The sequence below is a fragment of the Botryllus schlosseri genome, chromosome 11, assembly GCF_051294905.1.
Source record: "Botryllus schlosseri isolate E-star chromosome 11, Bs_hap1, whole genome shotgun sequence".
Lineage (NCBI taxonomy): Eukaryota > Metazoa > Chordata > Ascidiacea > Stolidobranchia > Styelidae > Botryllus > Botryllus schlosseri.
In genome coordinates, this window is record NC_137246.1 from 25,908,390 (window position 1) to 25,929,633 (window position 21,244).

The 21,244-nt window shown below is 42.9% G+C and overlaps 2 protein-coding genes across 3 annotated transcripts; one reads left to right on the top strand and one right to left on the bottom strand.

Moving 5' to 3' along the window:
- The first annotated feature begins 8,823 nt into the window (after positions 1-8,823).
- Positions 8,824-10,384, top strand: LOC145450086 (uncharacterized). The gene is made up of 2 exons (XM_080328570.1): positions 8,824-8,975; positions 9,121-10,384. Exons 1-2 carry the CDS (start codon positions 8,824-8,826, stop codon positions 10,382-10,384), a joined length of 1,416 nt encoding a protein of 471 aa, XP_080184696.1.
- A 1,333-nt stretch (positions 10,385-11,717) lies between these two features.
- LOC145450446 (uncharacterized) lies at positions 11,718-15,004 on the bottom strand. 2 transcript variants are annotated; one of them, XM_080328974.1, is made up of 4 exons: positions 13,204-13,346; positions 12,713-12,863; positions 12,021-12,120; positions 11,718-11,902 (listed from the first exon to the last, which is right to left on the bottom strand). In XM_080328974.1, the coding sequence occupies exons 2-4, from the start codon at positions 12,861-12,863 to the stop codon at positions 11,749-11,751; spliced, it is 405 nt and encodes a 134-aa protein (XP_080185100.1). In that variant the 5' UTR covers positions 13,204-13,346; the 3' UTR covers positions 11,718-11,748. The 2 variants fall into 2 exon arrangements, 1 of the variants encoding a protein (XP_080185100.1); XR_013918488.1 differs by lacking the exons at positions 11,718-11,902; positions 12,021-12,120 and adding exons at positions 13,907-14,045; positions 14,864-15,004 and having other exon boundaries at positions 12,725-12,863; positions 13,204-13,353.
- Between the last annotated feature and the right edge of the window lie 6,240 nt (positions 15,005-21,244).

Genomic DNA, 21,244 nt, shown 5'->3' on the forward strand with positions numbered 1-21,244 from the left:
AACTCATTATGAAGCGGCGGGCCGTATTATTGTGATAACTAATTATTATGTCGCGGGCCGGACGATCGATTTCGCTTGGCGGGCCGGATCCGGCCCGCGGGCCGTAGGTTGCCGACCCTAGCCGTATACTATCGCAGACTAACGGACGGCCACGCCTGTCGCAATACGTGGCAAATGCGAACAACGTGATTGGGGATAGGTTTATCACCCTATGGGAGTCCAAGACCCAAGTTTTTTTTGGTCGGCCTGGCGAAGTGCTGTTTCGTTCCTGCCAACGGGTATACGCCCGAAGAAGTTTAATTATTATTGAGGGGTCCTACCTTTTCAAACACACCTCACTCAGCTCTACCTGTAAATCTGGTTACGTGAGCAGAGAGAGGATAAAAATTGATAGCAATATGTATGCAATTCCCGAGCATATTGACCGATTCGATCATGAATTATAATAAATTTTCGCGCTTGGCGCGAGCAGGCGCAATAAGCAGATTCAGCTAAGGGCCTGAATATAGATGATAAGTAGTGTATAACCTGAGGGGGCCGGGTCTGGGAGGCGAACTCCCCAGAAGTTCGATTATCATCATATGGGGGCCCAAAACCAACGCTTTGGGGGGGCTGACGAAGTGCTGTTACGGCCCTGCATATATCTACCTTTCATTGGATCAACCGTCATACAAGCAGGAATTAGATAACCACGTGAGATGGCTATACTAACAAAATACAGCAACTTGAACTCATTGAATTCATTATTCACTCGCAACTCCAGTATGACCGGGCCGTGCACTGCATTGGATTCATCGACTGCGATGGTCATTTACTCCAAGGAGATATTCTTTGATTCCGTCGCTGACGACTTGTAGCAGAGCCTATACTTCTAAGCCTTTTATAAGACACGGCTTACTGAAGCCAAATTTCTAATACGGAGCTGCGTGACCTCACGTTGAACGAACGAAGCTCAATATTTGAAAATACCGGTAATCGATGGTAGGCCTACTGGAAACATCTGGAGTGACGTGACGATGAGCATGGTCATTTGGTCAATTCAGAATACGGATAAATTCGGCAATATTATCTATTTGGAACGATCGTGTCCTCGAGGATCATATAAATTCCACATGGAAAGAGGATCAAACATATTTCATCAGTATTGCATAGATCTCCTGTGATCGTCCGCGACGTTCATCCATGAAATTATATCTCGTATATTAATCGCGGCGTATGAGTTGCATTTGCTAAATCTACTTTCTTCAGCGTCTGAAATATAGTTGTATGCAGTGACGTGCGGTGAGGTTCATGGCTGGTGAGGCACGCCCCCCCCCCCCACGCACATACACACACACACAAACACGCACGCACGCACATAACAATAGCAGCGGGTATAGAGAGCATTTTCTTTGCACACTGATAGCCGTTGCAATTCCATATTCTACAGTACATGTAGGACTGGTCGCTATTGTACTAAATGAGCAAATCTAGACGGATACTAATTACTATCTCTTCAAGTATACTACCAGTATAAATTATTCGAAGCACATGAAAATAGCATCCTGTTACAATTTTTTTCAGTAAAAGAACACTAGATTTGCCGAATTTCGAAAGAAAATGCACTTTCATTCAGTGTGCATGCCTCCTCTTTACATCGCCTAGGCCAAGGTGGGTGTCAGATTCCATAGACAACCTAGTCGCTTCGACATCTTCCTTTCTTTCATTGTGTCGCATTTTTTGTGGTGTATTGAACTGATAAAATTGCTAATAAACCAATGATGATGATGATGAAGGACACCAGGTCAAGTCAAAATACAGTAGATCTAGTGACGCAGTGGCGGCTCGTGACAATATCGGGTGGTGGGGCAAGGGCTGCAAGCGACATCAAGATGACGTCACGATGGCGTTTTCCAACGTAAACAAGTAACTTGGTGGTACGGTAAGATTTCCTTTAAATTCGGCCCTCGGTAAATTCGGCCAGTGAATTCGGCCCTCGGTCACTTCTGCCTTCGGTGAATTCGGCCCTCGGTAAATTCGGCCCCCGGTAAATTCGGCCAGGGCCAGGGTAACAATAACATTACCTAACCTTAACCCTAACCTAACCCTAACCTAATCCTAACCTAACCCTAATACTAACCTAACCCTAATCATAACCCTAATTCTAACCCTAACCTCCTAATCACTTGATAATAATATAATTATGTAATATAATTCACATTAATAGTTGGTAATACAATTTTACACAAAATTCTCCGAGGGCCGAATTTACCGATTGAATTCGTTCCTCAGTAAATTCAGCCCCGTAAATATTCGCGTTATCTCCCGTGACTGTATGATATACGCATACCCTGACCTTCACATCACTTGATAATAATATAATTATATAATTCATTCCCATTAATAGTTGGTAATACATTTTTATACAAAATTCTCCGAGGGACGAATTTACCGAGTACCACGTGAATATCCGCGCTATCTCCCACGATTACGCGATCCACGCATACCCTGCGATCCAAATCACCAAATAATAGTATAATTATGTAATTAATTCATGTTAACGGTTGGTAATACATTTTAATACAATATTCTCGGAGGGCCGAATTTACAGAGGTCATGGCCGAATTCCCTGGCCGAATTTACCGAGGGCCGAATTTACTGGCAACTAGGGATGGTGTGAACTTCTGAAAGGTTCAGGTTCGTGTGAACGCGAACCTTTTTGAAAGGTTCTGTGTGAACGCGGACGTGAACGTCATGACGTCACGTGACGTCATTTTGCTAATTCCAACCGTACATTTCAGGGAAGTGATAGCCTATATTAATGTACGCGATACCTAGCGACGACTCGGGCCACACAATTCCACAATGCTGAAGTACATATGGACATTTTAAACGCCGCCAAATGTATGAACTGGGCCAATCAAATGATATAATAATATTATAAAATCACCCTCTTACGTCGCTTTGCCAACGATTTCGACGAGTACTTGCAAGGGAATATAGGCTTACGCCATAACGGTCTAAGCCAGAACGGGCAATGTATTCGGCGTCTGAGTATTACTACGTTGATATTGAGCAGAGTGTAAAACAGGTTTCTATACTTGCTACCGATATTATCGCATTAACAATTTATACAGCAGTAGTCAGCAGCCCAATCCCACGGATTTGGTTTCTATGATACCATAAACATATAAAGTCAAGATTGACCCCTACTTCTGCCAGGTTTTTTTACATCGGACTAGACAACGATATCAATTTCATTGATTGGTTGAATAACCATCATTCGCTGACTACCTACAAATGTAGTGTATGTCGCTCTTGGTGTTGTGTGATTGGGGGTGAAGCTCACAGCAGAGAGTAACTAAATATTCACAAACGGAAAGCTGGATATTTCGAGCAAACTTTTGAAACAAAGCAAGTAAAATTTTTGAGAATGTCAAGGTGCATGCTCGTTTAGTGTTGATTTTTTATGATGCCAGTGCCATGCATAGAGTGGCCTGCAGTTGAAATGCAATAAATTTCAACCAAAAGATGTTATAATGAATTGCAAATTGCAATATATGAAATAGGTTCACAGTCCAGAACCTACCAAGGTTCGTTTGTGAACGTGAACCTCTAAATTTCCGAGGTTCACACACAGAACGCGAACGTGAACCTCGCGTTCACACCATCCCTACTGGCAACCCTACCTGTAACACAAACGACAACAGTGATTTTAACGTATGTGCCGCGAGAGGTCTGCTGGTGAGCTGTGACTTGAAGTGTGGCAACTGCGTAAACGGCGTGCGGAACAAAGATTCGACACGGTTCATGTTCGCACTACACCTGACTAATTATCTGCAGAAATGGAAATAACTCATGACTATAACTCGAGAGATTGTGTAAGCCTAACTGGAAAGGTCAACGAGTTCGGACACATACGCAATCGTTATCTCATAGATTGGACATGTCATATTGAATCCAAAACATCATTCTGAAGAACTACAATAGCAGCCTCGGAAATTCGGTCCCGGTACAGCATAGGAGATTTTGGCCTTGAGGCTGGAGACTGTCACACGACACATACGGCTTACGGTCTATAGTGTCTATATGTCTGCTGCAAAATCGCCTTTGGAAAATATATTACCGAGTAAATATGTGATTGAAAGTCGAAAACTTGGTACACTCAATGATATATATACAATGTATATATATCATTGGTACACTGTTACATGAAATCATCGAGAAGTAGCCTCAAGACCGTTTTCGGTATAGTACACTGTCAAAATTAATACGAACAGACCAACACCGAATTTTGCGTAACATTTACTGAGGAATAGGCTGATCAAGCGATCAGCTGTTAGCCGCCATCGAAAACGAAACAGCTATTGCGCTTGACAGGAGTTGTAATTGTAAGCAAATGGCCTGAAGGCCACAATTGCACGGTGAAATTGACATTGAAGAATATAAAATAAAACTAAATAGTTGAATGCAAAACGAGGATGTTAGTAAACCGTTTCATGATATCATCATGTCATCAACTATCTCAGTATGGAACACAGTTAGCGTTAACACAGATACACCGGCTTTCGCGTGAAATCCGCAATGCGTTAGGTAGGCTAAGTGTCAGATCAGCACACATCTCTACCATACTCGACCTTGATAACGAAATTGCTGCCCGAATCATGGAGTACCAACCTCGAGACTTGGCACAGCGTTCGATACTAAAATCAAGACACACTATGCAAAAGCTCATGACGGATCTAGCTATAAGGAGCATCGTTAAAATCAATGGAGACCAATACCGGCTTTGCGTAAAATATGTTTGCGATAAATGACGAGTCAGCTCTCACTCGACTTAGGAAACGAAATTACCACTAACATAGTTCAGTGACAAACTTGAAACTTGGTACAGCGTTCGATACTAACATTAAGATTCACCGTACCAAATGTCATGACCGATCTCGGTATGAAACATCGTCAAAATCAATGGACACCAATACCGGCCTTTGAGTAAAATCTGTTTGCGATGCATGACGGATCAGCACACACTCAACTTCGGAAACGGAATTACTACCCTGAACTTTGAGTAGAAACCCTGAAACTTAGGACAGTGTTAAATACCACCACCACGACATGACATACCAAGTTTCGAGAATTATCATGGAGTGAAACACCATCAAAGTCGACCTATACCAGCAAAGATCGACTCCCAACGCATATGACGGTAACCGAGTTCAGATATAGATACGATTGTTACATCACACCTTAAGGGCAACTAGGCTAGGGTTGCCATACGTCCGGAATTTCCCGGACATGTCCGGAATTTCACTGTTAAAACTGCGTCCGGGAGGAATTTGTAAAATATGCCTAAATGTCCGGAATTTTGAAGGCTTGAAGTAATAAGCTCATAATATTTTTGTAAATCCACATAAACAATATTATTTTGAGCCGGTTTATGCTACATGAAGTTTTTCTTCGCGCTGCGCGCGATTTAGAATAATATGTATTGGTTTTAATATGGGGACTACTATACCCTCGCAAACAGTGCGATCAAGAATAAATAAAAATTACATTCACTTACAAAAATAGTCTAAATGTAATCGCAATTACAAGATAACGATATATTCATAGGGTCGGTTTACGCCGTTTGGATGCTTTATTCAAAGATAGTGGTTCTAAGCCTGGGGGTAGTTTGCCTATATTCTGGAGTTCGCGAAGATGGTGAACGTAATCAGCTTCAAAAATAGGCCCTGAGTACGTTTGGGCAAATGTGCCGACCTTAAATTAGTAATCAGCTCTTCAAATTCTGAGCTGGGCCACGAACTAGATGCATCGATTACCCTACGGTGGGCGCAAGATCAGTGTTTATTTGGGCGGGAGGGGGCTGACAAAATGTGGCTTCGGTGCTGGTCACAACTTATAACACACAACCACATACTCCGGAACGTGACCACTTCTAGTCGATAGACAAAGCGTTGCTGGTGTGACGTCATATTGATCGACAATTCGCTCATACCTCATTTTGGAATCCGCTAGTCTGCGCTGAAGAGCGTCCGGAATTTGTCCCACTAAAATATGGTAACCCTAAACTAGGCTATGTTGCCCCGGTTGCTCGGTAATTTTATGAATAGGAGAGAGTAAATCATCGTTTCTTTATTGTGCGCGGCTTTGAGAGAATAGACAGTGAAAGCTTAGTTATGAGCGCTACCGGGGCATGCCCCGGCTAGGCATTCGCAAAGCGAAAACACGGAAGAGAATTCGATTTTCGCAGAGATTTCGCTATATATGTGCCTTTACAAGCGAAAGGACTAGAAGAATACGATTTTCGCTGAGATTTCGTTGCGTCTATAAACGGTAAAGAATTGTTATTGAACAGAATTTTAGGTGGGGCAATGCCTCAGTTGCCCTATAGGACGAGCCGCCACTGAATCTGCAGACATAAAAGACTATAACTCGAGATATAACATAAAGCCCGCTGCACACTGAGCTCGCGGCCCGATAAAACGAGAGAATCGCGCCTGTCTGCGACTGGACCATGCAGACCGGAGTCGCCGGCAACTCATCGCAACATGCTGTCTGCGACAGGGTTGCGCAAGTCCGCGACAAAGTTGAAAATTTTCAACTTTGTCGCGAGCAGTGGTGCCACTCCTAGTGTTTTAACACTAGATCTAGTGTTTTTTCGGTCGTCCTAGTGTTCTAGTGTTTTTTTTCGCACAATTTTGCTAATCTAGTGTTTTTCTGCAATTGTGCGAACAAGGAATATTCCAATACTAGACTACCAAATTATACGCTAAATTTATCGCTAATCAGGCGATTTTGTGTCTCTGACTGTGTTTGTTTTCCACAATTCTATGTGTTGGTGCAGTAACAAGCAATTATTATGTGCGCTGTGGATCCGTATTTTTGAGCGGAAGTCTCGGAAAAAATGAAGAGCGAAATATAAAGCTCTGTCGTTTCTTGTTGAACTCACTCTGCAGATTCGGGCAAGATTTTCATTTGCCGAGGACAGCATACTTTCGTATTTTTGTCAACACAAAGAAAAAGAAAATCAATCATTCCTCTAACTGTGCAATTTCCCTCTGTGATATTATTTGATGAACTTGATGATTCGTCGGAAGAATGGGCTGCTTTGGCAAATTTGCAAAATGAGCTGCAGGTTATCAGTCAATGCCCTCCAACAGAATTTTGACAAAAATTGAAATATGTGCACAATGGATTCGGTGAATCAAAATTCCCTTTACTGGGGAAGCTCGTGACGAATCTCTTGGCATAGCCACATTCTGCTGCATGCATGGAAATCAAGTATGCTGCACATGGACACCTCCCCATTGTTTGGTTAAAGATGTACGGTAGTGAGCAAGATGCCACACATAAGATACTTATGTTTGATCGATGGTGTACAATCAAAAGATTATTTTTATGATGCCGTACAATTCGAAGCGACAATATTTGATTTTTTCTTACTCTGTTGAATTCGTTTCATTAATTTTCATTGAATAATCATTGCAGCAGTAGTGTGGGCCTTGGTTGTCCTGTACTGTTGCGAGCTCTTCAATTCACAGCGAGTTCTCTGACACGAATGTATTTGCGTGGAAATACGTGGAAACGACAAGAAAATACGTTCGTCCTAGTAGCTGTTAAATGAGTCTCACATTATTCGAGAAAACGATCGAGTTTATACTACAGCAGTACGAAACAATGGTTGTAAAGTTTAGCCAATGAGGGAAACGAATTGCGGAAACGTCGTAGAAAAAATAGTGGATTTGTGAAGTATTTAGCCAATAGAAATAAGGAGCGCGAAAAAGTCGCGGTACGAAAAAGGCAGCGATATCTATGTAGAACTTTAGTTTTACGTAACAGAGGTTGTGAAGTTTAGCCGATAAAATACGGATCACGAAATACTCGCGACACGAAAAAGGCAGAGATATCTATGTAGAACTTTAGTTTTACGTAACAGAGATGGTGAAGTTTAGGCAATAGGAGTACGGATCGCGAAATAGTCGCGGTACGAGACAGAGGTAGCGGGAGTACTTGCAACCTTAAACACAAGTATTTCGCCAGGCTCCGACGGTCTCACTTATGGATTTTGGAAGCGCTTGGACCCCAAGGGAGAAATCCTCTCCGAGCTTTTCGAAATCTGTAGGTGTTGCCGACGAATTCCACTTGAGTGGCGCTCGTCGCGGGTAATCCTAATTCCGAAGGACCGCCACGGCGACATGCCAGACGTCGGCAATTGGAGACCCGTAGCGCTATCCAGGACGCTGTATAAGATCTACGCGTCCGTAATCGCTCGCCGTCTCCAGAGCTGGGCATCCGATGGAGATGTCGTCTCCATGGAGCAAAAGGGGTTTGTTCCGCGAGAGGGGGTCTTCGAGCACGTATTCATGTTTGATTCCTTGCTTGCGGATGCCAACATTGCCAAGTCGTCACGGCAGGGTATTTATCTTGCCTGGCTTGACATCCGCAATGCTTTTGGTACCGTTCGGCATGGCTCCGTGATCGAGGTCCTGAGGCACTTTGACGCCCCGGAGTATCTGGTGGAGGTGATGGCCGATATTTACACGTCTAACGTGTTTTCAGTCACGACCAGTTCTGGTCCGACTGACCCCATTCCAGCGGGGAAGGGCGTCCGTCAAGGATGCCCTTTGTCGGCCATCACTTTCAACCTGGTCAAGTGGTCATGGAAGTTCTCCTGCGTGGCGTCGCTGGGCTTCAAAGCAGCGGTTATCGGTTTTCCGCGTCGGAGGGCGTCACCTGTCAGAGTTCAGGGTTATGCAGATGACACCTGTGTGTGTGCTTCGTCTCGCGACCAGCTTCAAGCGCATATTAGATCTGTGCGATGAATTTCCTCGGTGGTCTGGTATGAAATTCAAACCCGCCAAATGTCGTGTTCTTGCCTTGGGATTCAAAGGAAGCCGATCGATCGTGGACTCGGCCCCGTTCCGCCTTGACGGTGGCGAGGTTCGGGTCCTCGATCGTGACTCCTTCTGGCGATACCTGGGCAAGAACATGGGGTAGGCCTACCAGGCAACCGAAAAAGGTGGTGAGGCCATAAAAACTCCAGAGGCCTATTGTGACAGGCTTTTTCTGTCGCACCTCACCTCTTTTCAGAAGCTGCTCGCACTGAAGAGGTTCGTTATTCCAAAGTTCCTTTTTCAGTTGGGAATCCGCAGGTTTTTCCGTTGCGATCTACGTCGCCTGGATTATCCGCACGCTGGTGAAGGCGGAATTCCGCCGCCCGAACAGAGCGTTTCAGCCCTTCTTCCATGCAGGGCTGACGTCTGGCGGTCTGGGAATCCCCAACCTCTGCTGCGAAGCGGACGTGTTGAAGCTTTCCCAGGCCATCAAGATGGTCAATTCCACTGACCCCTCTGTGCGGGCGGTTGCGCGTGGGAGGTTGGCGTTGGTCGTCCGGAGAACTTGCCGAGTCTCAGAAGCGTTGGAGACCCTGACAGTCGAGTTTTTAAACTGCGTGAGTCTAACAGGGCACGATTCCAGAGCATACGGAGACGCCCACGGGCTTTGGACCGAGGTCCGACCCGTTACTAAGCGTCTCGGTGCTCGCTGGTTCGTGACCGAAGACGGGCTCTATCAGTTGGCACAGGGCGCCGACTGCTGTCAGGATTTGGGTCGTTTAACCAAATTCCTCCACCTTAAGGTGAACCAACGTTGGAAGACACGGTGGATGGATCTTCCCGACCAGGGCAAAACTGTGGAGTGCCCCAGCCGGTACGGGAGCTCCAACCGTTTCCTCCGGTCTTCCAACGTACTGACGGCAGTCGAGCGTAGCTGGATGCTTAAAGCTCGTCTGAATCTTCTGCCGCTCCGGTCGATCCGGGGTCGGTTTAGGAAACGTGTGGAGCTAAGTGTGGTCTGCTGCAAGTGCGGACAGCATACCGAGACCCTGCCCCACGTACTGAACCACTGTATGCCAGTGATGGATATCATCACGAACAGACACAATTCGGTACTTGAGGAGCTCCTGGATAGTATACCAAGCTCTTCTTCTTCTTCCAGATGCGACGTGGACCGCGTTTGCGAGGAGCACGCCAGATTGGCCAACAGGCGACTGAGGCCCGACCTCATCTTAGCGGATGCTCGCCGGGTCTTGGTCATCGATGTGGTGTGCCCCTTCGAGAATGGAGTAGCCAGCATGGACGCTGCCGTTGAGTTGAAACACGCTAAGTACGAGGACCTCTGTCACTCCTTGCGCCTTGCTACGGCCAAGACCGTGGAGATGCACACGTTCGCGGTCGGGTCCCTGGGGAGTTACCACCCCAGGAACCTGGCTATCCCACGGGCGATGGGTGTTTCTCTTTTCGAGTCCAGGCTGGTCTCCGAGCGAGCCGTAGTCGCTTCTCATCGCGGCTCACATCGGGTCTGGAAGGCTTGGTGTAGTTTTCGGGACAACGAGAGGACTTGACCCTCTTCTTTTCCACTCAATGTTTAATTTCGTGTCTTCTCCTTGACGTCATTTTGGTGTTTTTTTCGCGCCGCGGTAGGCGCGCACATGTGCTTTTCGCTCTCCTTTCTTATCACTCACTCTGAGTGGCTCTTTGTTTTTAGCCTGGATTGCCACTAGCCATCACGGGGTTCGACTCCAGGCAATCTGTTCTCTCTCAGAACCCTGCAAGTTAACCCACCATGCCAGGCTTTGACACCATATCCTGAACTGATCTCCATAGTTTTCCCTGCGAGTTAAGGAAATACAATGTTTTGACTCTCCGCTCCTCCTACTGCTGAATAGTACTGCCAATAACTTCACTTTGTTCATTCAATTTCTAACGGTTTGTTTTTCCCACATGGTCGTCAAATAAAGATTCCGTCTCTCTTGACGTGAATAATTAAACACGCATGCAACAGATAACGCATCGAGAATATTTTCATCATATACAGAGCGACTAACCAAGATATCGAACTCATTTCAGCAGGGTTGTAATGACTCTACTCGAGTCACGATTTTCTGGTGACTTCAGTCATTTTTTTAAAGCGTAAAATGACTCGACTCGAGTCATTGTACATGACTCTAACCAAGTCGTATGATAAGGGACTAGGTTACGAACAGACAGACATTTCATTTCAACTTCGAAGAATAGAGAAGTCTCCACAGCATTGGTATTTCGTCTATCAGTCCAGATACTTGGAAAATTGGCCAGAAACTGTTAGGACTGAGGATAATTACAATATTATGAATGCGAGCCATTCTAAATCACTCAAGCAAAGTTAAAATGTGCGTTGAACCGGATTGAACTCAAGACTAAACAGTGAACACAATGACTCGAACTCGACCCTCTAGCCCAGTGGTTCTCAACCTTTTTTTAGACACGCCCCAATGATAGTGAAAAATTTCGCGCCCCCCTATCGTTATATCACAAAATACAACCGGTATGCTAGCAACCCCAACAGATTGTTTGATGGCATGGAGGGTTATGACTGTTGATGAGAGTATTAAAAAATATGAAATTCGGTCTATATATAGAGAAACATGGTAAATCGCGCAGAGCACGAAAAATTTTTTCAGTTGACCGCTTCTTCACGCCCCCCAGGTTGAGAACCACTACTCTAGTCACTAACTTGGACTTGACTCGGTGGTGAATTGAGAATGACTCGACTCAATACTTAAAAAGTGAGGATTACTTGCGACTCGGAAACTTGTTACAACCCTGCATTTCAGGCTGCATCAGACTTCATGAGTCAATGCATCTCATTGTTCCGCAACCGCTTCTCCATCAACATCCAAATATCGACACCCACAGTAGCACTAACTGGGATTTTCGACCCAGGAACTCATATCAACAAGATCGTAGGACTAGCAAACGACACAGAATTGATCTGCTTGAAAAGCGACGAAAACTTGTTCCTGTTCGAGACGGCGTCCTCGAGTAAAGCCGGATCTGGCGATTGACTTCTTTTCAAGAGCAGCGACTTCTTATGATGCAATCTGGTAAAATGTAGAAAGCTTAACAATAAACATTGCAGATAGGCCCTACACATTAACGTAAGATTTTGATGAAATGGCTAAATCCGACTGAATGATATTGAATTATTGCGTCGCTCACCTTGCTAAATAATACGCTGCGTCTTTCCTTTTGTGTAGATCTTGTAATTTCTCAAATTCCCAATTTAGCTTCTCAATTACGGCGATGGCCTCATCGATATCTGAACGATAGAAAGCAAAGTTGTACAATTCCAAAATATACAGCTCTTCTAAATTAGATTAGAATTCTAGCAACTGAGTATTTTTCCGAATCAGATGATCATTCGAGATTTCATGCCGTGACGTCATATTTAATGATACGATTGTTGATATATAATGTTCTTTTCGATTCAATACCATTTGCTGACGATTAACCCTGACGAGTGTCAGCCGAAAATATTCAGGTTCATTTCAATATGAATTTATCATTCAATTGTAAATTGGAGTTCAGTACCTCCAAAAAGCTCTTTAGATGGGAATTAGAATGTATGAATTGCCATAAACTTGGAAATTGAACAAAAATGAAGTCCAGTTCTTATAAGCTTGCAAACAGAAACTGCCTGCAGACCAAGCCTGGCTCAATAAAGTTCTCCTGTAACATTTTCAGGAAAACAAGGAATTAGGTTATTAGAATTAACATTACAACGTAGAAACTTTTGACACATTAGATTACCAGCATTTCACTCTCATTAATTTAGTACGCAAGATTTACCCGAGTGCTTCAAAAAATTTAGAAGTACTTTGTTACTGACCGCCTCGGTGTACAGTACAGACCTGACACAGTTGGGTGGCTGTTTGCAAACAACGTGCACTTGGCTTCCACCATCTTCATGCAACATTTGTCCATCGCAGTTCCGTGTGTTAGACATTCGTAAAAGCACGATTGCAAGGTTCGTTTGGCGTTATTGAAACAGCTGGAATACATCTGTTTGCGACAGGGAGAGAGCATCAGCAAGGACGATCAACATATTTGAAATTCAACGTTTTGGCTTAGCTTCCTAACGCCCTAGTAATAGTGTATCCGAGTGGAACCTATCACAGTTCGAAAACTACAAAATTTTCAACTCCTCAGATTAGATTGAATATAGCTTCACAGTTATTTTTTCCGCATTAGAGTAGCATTAGAATTACTGAGTTCACAGAAACTTGGAAATTGAATTAAAAAAACAAGCTTAGTTCACATCATATCAGAGTTGTATTGAGACAGCAGTCACATATATAAAAAATTAAGACGAAATGTATCCCAAAGAAAAACCTAAGCTCACCTGTAACTGCGCAACCAGCAGTTTTGACTTGACCAAAAATTTATGAAGGTAATGTTTTCCGGCCGTTGATAGCGCTTTCAGTAAATAGTGCGTCGCGGCGGCATTGTCGCTGCTCTAGTTGAACAGAATGCAGCCCAAATACATGAAAATCTGCAATGTTTTCATTTTTTTCAACACAAATTTGTTAAAGGGAAATTGCACTCTAAAACTGATGTGGTCTCAGATTGAAGGGCAAAACGAAAAAATAAATTTTGGCCGCAGCCGTTTTTTTCAGAACGCCACCGTATTGGAGCTGCAATTTATTGAAATTTCAATAGCAACTTTACGCTCCAGCAGTCACGCAGAGATCGGACCTCATATCGTTTCCATATTTTTAGAAAATGACTCGAGTCAAGTCGAGTCATCAGAAAATGGTGACTCGAATCATTACAACCCTGGTTGAGCATTACATGAACTCGGCACCGGTACTGAACAGCAAACACAGTGACTTCGACCTCCGCTCCGTGGCTTTGACTTGACGGTGAAATGAACACGTCTCGACTTGACTCGAGTCAAAGATATAAAAGTAAGATTGACTTGTGACTCGGAACCTTGCGACTTGGTTACCTTACAACCCCGTCTTCATGCCATCGGGATCTCTGCAAGCGAGTGTCTATATATGGCTGATAATTATTGAGAAATCGCATTTATTATTCTTAAATACCTGGCAACGAAGTTCTGCGGAACATTGACGCAAGTCGTGATTGTCATTCGGCTTATCGGCAATATCGGTCTGCAGTAATTTTTGAAGAATATCGTGCGCTTTCACCTGATCCCCGCTAAAATACAATCTCTCAGCCTTCCTATAAAAACAATCGAACACCGTGTTACAAGCGCAAGACATTGGAAGGCAGTCAAAGTCGCCAGCATTGGCAAGTAGAGGCAACGTAAATATTTGTAGGTAATTATAGAGAATAGTTTCTGTTTTCTAAGCCAAGAACACTTGATTTTTTACTTACTTGGCACTCGCTCTTACTGGAGTGGAAATTTACATCACTACTTCTACTTGAGTACGACGATAACTACTTTGAACACGTCTGTAACCACTTCAGTAAGTCGGACTCGAGTCACGATTTTTTGGTGACTCGACTCGAGTCATTGTTTCAAATTCGTAAAATGACTCGACCCTGGACAATTTTTGCTGTACCTCGACTTGTTCTCGAGTCATTGTGCATGACCTGAACCAAGTCATAGGACTCAAGACTAGGACGGCCAAGACAGACATTTCATTGTAACTTCGAAGAATAGTAAAGTCACCACATGATTAGTATTTCGTCTATCAGTCCAGATACTTTGAAAATAAACCTTATATTGTTACGACTCAGGAAAACTACGAGTCGTTCTATATTACTCCAGGAGAGTTGAAAAAAGTGGGTTGAACCGGATTGAACTCGGACTTAACTCGATGAATTGAAAAATGACTCGACTTGACTCGAGTCAAAACTATAAAAGTGAGATTAGCTTGTGACTTTGAACCTTGCGACTTGTTTACAACCCTGCTGAACACCAATAACGTACATCAAAATCAACAACGACACCACGAAACTAATTGAAGCGAGTTGAGAATTCTGAGAATTACAAAATTATTTATCATACAATCAACCAAACTTGACCGACTCACCGAAATACCGCTTCCGACTCGTCAAAAGCGACCAAATCAATCTCGGCTTGGGAGGCTTCCGAATATTTGCAGCTCCTCAAAGCCATGACGTGTTTCAGCCGAAATTCCGTGACCTGCCACAACTGTCGCAAAACACGCGTCCATAATACAAGGAAAAGTGTTATCAATATATAATGCATCGTTAAAATTGGGCGTTGGCAAATTCAAAATTCAAACATGTGCCTTTCAAGAGACCACAAAGCATAGAATACCGGTTCTACATCACACTAAAGATAAATTGGTATTTTTTCGACCATACCTATTTCATTGCACTCTGTGTCAATGCTGCGTCTCAATTACGACTTCACAGGAATGTCATTTATACTAACATTCATAGTTGTGTACCACAATCTCGTATGCTGCGATGCGACCAAGCGATGTTTCAAAGCTTCCACAGTGAAAAATGCTATCAAACCTATAACTTGGCTGATATATAACTCTCAGTGGGAAGGAAAGTATAATTTCAGTACTCGTAAAATCAGTGGCGGCTCGTCCTATAGGGCAACTGGGGCATTGCCCCACCTAAAATTCTGTTCAATAACAATTTAACCATTTATAGACGCACAGCGCTCAATATATATCGAGATCACAGCGAAACCCGCGTTCTTCTTGTGCTTTCGCTTGCAAATGCCCATACATAGCGAAGTCTCCGCGAAAATCGAATTCTCTTCTGTGTTTTCGCTTTGTGAATGCCTAGCCGGGGCTTGCCCCGGTAGCGCTCATAACAAGCTTTCACTATCTATTCTCTCAAAGCTGCGCACAATAAAGAAACGTTGCTTTACTCTCTCCTATTCGTAAAATGGCCGAGCAACCGGGGCAAATATGCTTGCTCGCCCCTAAGGTGTGATGTAACAATCGTATCTATATCTGAACTCGGATACCGTGATATGCGTTGAGTCGACCGTTGCTGGTACAGGTCGATTTTGATGGTGTTTCACACCATGATAATTCTTGAAACTTGGTATGTCATGTCGTGATGGTGGTATTTAACACTGTCCTAAGTTTCAGGGTTTCTACTCAAAGTTTAGGGTAGTAATTCCGTTTCCAAAGTCGAGTGTGTGCTGATCGGTCATGTATCGCAAACATATTTCACGCAAAGCCGGTATTGGTCTCCATTGATTTTAACGATGCTCCTTAGCTAGATCCGTCATGAACTTTTACATGGTATGTCTCGATTTTAGTATCGAACGCTGTGCCAAGTCTCAAGGTTGACACTCAATGATTAGGGCAGCAATTTCGTTATTAAGTTCGAGTATGCGGATTTCACGCAAAAGCCGGTGTATCTGTGTTCCATACTGAGATAGGTGATGAGATGATGATATCATGAAACAGTTTACTAACATCCTCGGTTTGCATTCAAATATTTAGTTTTATTTTATATTCTCCAATGTCAATTTCACCGTGGAATGGTGGCCTTCGGGCCATTTGCTCACAATTACAACCCCTGTCAAGCGCGATAGCTGTTTCGTTTTCGATGGCGGCTAACAGCTGATCGCTTGATCAGCCGATTCCTCAGTAAATATTACGCAAAATTCGGCGTTGATCTGTTCGTATTAATTTTGACAGTGTACCATACCGAAAACGGTCATGAGGCTATACTTCTCGATGATTTCATGTAACAGTGTACCAAGTTTTCGGCTTTCATCCACGTATTTATTCGGTAATATATTTTCCGAAGGCGATTTTGCAGCAGACATATAGACACTATAGACCGTAAGCCGTATGTGTCGTGTGACAGTCTCCAGCCTCAAGGCCAGAATCTCCCAAGCTGTACCGGGACCGAATTTCCGAGGCTGCTATCCGTAGTTCTTCAGAATGATGTATTGGATTCAATATGACATTTCCTTGTCCAATCTATGAGATAACAATTGCGTATGTGTCCGAACTCGTTGACCTTTCCAGTTAGGCATACGCAATCTCTCGATTTATAGTCATTTCCATTTCTGCAGATAAGTAGTCAGGTCAAGTGCGAACATGAATCGTGTTGAATCTTTGCTCCGTACGCCGTTTAGCCAGCTGCCTTTAGAGCAAAAATTAGAGGTAAAGCGACTAGGTCCGTATCAGCCTAGAAATTGCCCATTGATCCAATCGTACGCCGGAGGAAAGCGCACTCGTGCCTTTTCTTCAGCGCATTTCGATAAAAATGAATGGCTTACTTATGGCGAGGATAAAAACGCCTTGTTTTGCTTTTACTGTCTTTTATTGGAAGCATGGAACGATTAAAACACCACAAGGTGTCATGCGAATGCTCTTTGTAGGTAGTTGGTCCGTGTATTTTTGGTATAGTCTTACTCGGCGCTTGCGTAATCTCTACCACGAAATCATAACGCATGCTACTAAGGATAACCTGATGATTGATTCGTGGCATGGGAACGATTCTTAGTTCGCGTACATTTTGTAAAATAATCATTTGAATAAAAAACAATGAATAAAACATTTGTTACCGCACTTCAAGTCACGCCACCGGCAAACCTCTCGCGGCACCTACGTTAAAAATCATTGTTTACGGGAAATTCATGTGGCCATCATGAACGTTGAAAAACGCTACTGTGACGTCATATTGATAACAAGTCGCTTGCGGCCCTTGCCCCACCACCCGATATTGTCACGAGCCGCCACTGCTTGTGTTCATGCTAACAAAGACTTTTGTGTCAACTCACTGGAGTTGAAGGTAGTGACAAGTGCAAGTTTCGGTTAAGTCTTTCGTTGCTTTATTTACAGCTTAATCATTTATTTGAGCATAAAACTCACTAATAAATGCATAATTGTACACAGGTACACACACGATTTCAGATTGGTATTTCTTCACTGACATATAATTTTTCCCTGCCAGATGGAATACGTCTTCTGGAGTTCAGATTCTCAAGACAGGAACATTCGGTGTCAGTCATTTAGGCACCCATGGACAATTAAACCTATATGTATTTTGAAGGCTATATGTAACGAAGTTTTCGGTGTTAATTTGCTCTGAATACTCATTAAGGATATGTCCTATCACCACATCATCTACTGCGAAGCCATTTTTCTCCAGCGCCCCCTGAGCGTTTCCGCCCGCCTTCAAAATCGCCAGCGCCCCCTGTTTTTTCTCTTTCGGCCTTCCGCCATAATTTATTGCTTTAAAATTTCAATACAAGTAAATTCAATATATATATAGTATTGCAAAAATCGAATTTTTTCATCTTTCAGGATTCGTCATCTCTGCACGTCGTCGTCCGGTCCGGGCACGCGCTCGCTTCGTCATCCGTTGTCGAATCGGGATCACTTGTTACGAGCAAGGGGTCTTCACGCGGCTCGTCGTCGTTTGCAATTTCGTCGTGTTTCGAGCTCGGGCTCGGTTCGTCATTTTCCCTTCTTTCGACAGGTTCGTCTGTTTCGATCGGCTTCAGGTGATCATCTGGTCGGTCGCTCGTCAGTGGTGGTAAGAGGTGCATTTTGATGAATTCCATTCTTTTTCATCATAAATTTTGCGATGTTCTCTTTCCATTTCTTGATGATTATTCCTTCTTTTGGATTTTGGTGCACGTTTTCCAGTCTTTTATACGTTTTTGTTAGTATTTTTGCTACTGTACTTTCCTTCCAAATCTTCTCCTGTTTTAGCATCGAGTTTTCAATGTCTAAGCTTCTTTTAGTTTTTAATATCCTCTTTTTGTAAACTGCTGTTAGCGTCGTCACCATGTCGACTCGATCGCCCTCATTGTATAGAATTGTTTCATTCCCAATCTTATCTATACCTATCACCTTTTCGGCCTTCGATAGCACGTCTCTTGTCGTTGAGCAATATAGGAAGACATGTTCGATGGTGTCAGTCTTACCACAGAATTTACAGCGGTAAATTTCCATTCTACCATTCCTCACCCTCAACATTCCTCTTCTGTATTTCAGGTCCCCAAATATATATCCGTTGTTTGCAAGTCTGAAATTTATTTCTCGTTCTTTGTTCGTTAAGTATGTTTTATCATTGCTTTTTATTTTGTTTACTTTTAGCCAACTGTTTGTTCCTGTATATTCGTTTTCTTTTTCGTGCTGTTTAGTTAGGTTCAAGTAGAGTGACTTGAAAGTCGTTTCGCCCCATTCATCTCTATTCCACCCCAGCTTTTTATTCTCGTTTATGATATCAAGCCAATGCTTGTCGGGTTTGTATTTATGAGGTATTTCATTTGTGTAAAGTTCCGAATTTATGCTCTTGATTTTAGAGCCGAATTGATACATGAGGTATCGATGCCAAAATTCTGATGGCTTATCAATCTTTGCTAATTCTTTTAGAATTATTAGCTTACTTGCAAGTATTCTTGTTCGAGGATAGGGTATTGCTATTCCACCCTCGTTTTTCCTTTTAATCAGTGTTTTCCTCGCGATTGTCTCAATTTTCTCAGGAAAATATAGAAATTCAAAAAAATCTCTTTCTATATTCTTAATCAGCTCTTCTTTGGGCGGGTATACACGGGCGGTGTGCAATAACAGTGATGCCGCCAAGCTATTTATAATCGTCATCTTCCCCACCCAAGTGAGTCTGCGGCATTTGCACATGTTCAAAACTTTTCTGACCTTGTCTCTAATTTTATCCCACATCTCTTGTTCGTTATTTTTCCCAATTAGATGTCCCAGTATCTTAATTTGGTTTCTACTAAATTCTTTGAATACTGAGTTTTCAATTATGTTTCTTGCTCTCGGTGTTACTGGGAGCAGTTGTGTTTTGCTTTTATTAATTTTTTGCCCGGTTGCTTCTTGGAAGTCATTGCATTTTTTGAATATTCTTCTGATCGATTCGGTATTTGTAACGAAAGCAGTGAGGTCATCGGCATATTGTTGAATTTTCAACGTATGATTTCCCAGTCTTATGCCTCTGATCCCATCATCTTTCATTATGCATCTGGCCAGGGGGTCTGCCACAATTGCGTAAAGAGCCATGCTCATTGGGCATCCCTGCCTGATACCTCTCTCCAGTTTTATCTCTTCTGATATTTTTCCGTTTATGACAACACTACTCGTGGCAGATTCGTAAGTCTTGCTAATGTATCCGCAAATGTTTTTGCCTAGGTTCAGGCGATCCATCAATTTCATCATAAAATCATGATTGACCAAATCGAACGCCTTCTCTTGGTCAAGGCTCATCACTATAAGGGGTAAGCCTTTCTCCGTCGCGTATTCTACGCTTGTTTTTATATTTAGCGCCGCGTCGAAGATATTCCTGGTTTTGACATTGCATTTCTGCGTGTTCAATATTATACTCGGTAGTACGTTGGTGAGTCTCGTGTTTATTATTTTTGACAGAATTTTATAATCGGTGTTTAACAACGTAATGGGCCTATAATTTTTCAGGTCCTTGGCATCTCCTTTCTTATATATCAACTTCACTAGGCCTTTATTCCAAGACTCGCAAGTTGATTTGAAGAGGAAAGCGTTGTTCAAAACTTCCTTCAATTCAGATTTAATGCTCCACCAGAACGTTTTATAAAATTCTGCGGAAAGGCCATCGGATCCCGGTGATTTGCCATTTTCCATATTGCTTATGGCCGCTTTAATTTCCTTTTCATCAATTGGCTCATTTAATATCCTTTTCTGTTCATCTGATATTTGGTTATTTTCCATTTCGTTGACGAATCGTTTTTGCATTGTCGAATTAGTTATTGCTTTTGTTCCCCACATACTTTTATAAAATTCTGTTACTTCTTCGGTAATCTCATTTTCTGAGCTTACTATCTCTCCACTGCCGTTTATTAAGACATCGATGTTCTGTCTCTCCACGGCTGTTTTCACTCTTTTAAAAAATTCTTTCGTCGGTTTTTCATCTTTTTCGACGTCCTTTAGTCTAGCTTGGAAAGCTTGCCTCTTGAACTCTTTTAGATCTAATTTTCTGAGTTCTTCTCTCAAAAGGTTGTCTTCACCCCCGTCACTCTGTGCGGCAATGATCTTCTCTTCTAGAGCACTCCTTCTACTCTTTTCTTCGCTGTTTATGACCCTACCTCTCCTTGATAGGACTTCTTTAAACTTTAACTTCATGAGGTCCCACCATGTGGCTATCTCATCAAAGTGTTTCTTTTCTATCACGTGTAGGTCATATGCTTCTTCAATTTCATTTTGGGTAATTTGGTCGTCGTAAATTTCAGCATTGTTTTTCCAGACACCTTTTCCCCATCTTCTCATTTTTTGTTTATTCATTTTAACAACACACATGTATGTGTGATCCGACAGCACGTTCAACTGGTATCTAAAGTCATGTACATCTTGTTGCTGATCTTTGGTGCAATATATGCGGTCAATGCGTCTCTGTTGATTATGTTTTGTAATTGTGTAGGTACGTTTGTACGGATTCCTCGATCTAAAGATGTCGACCAGTCCGTT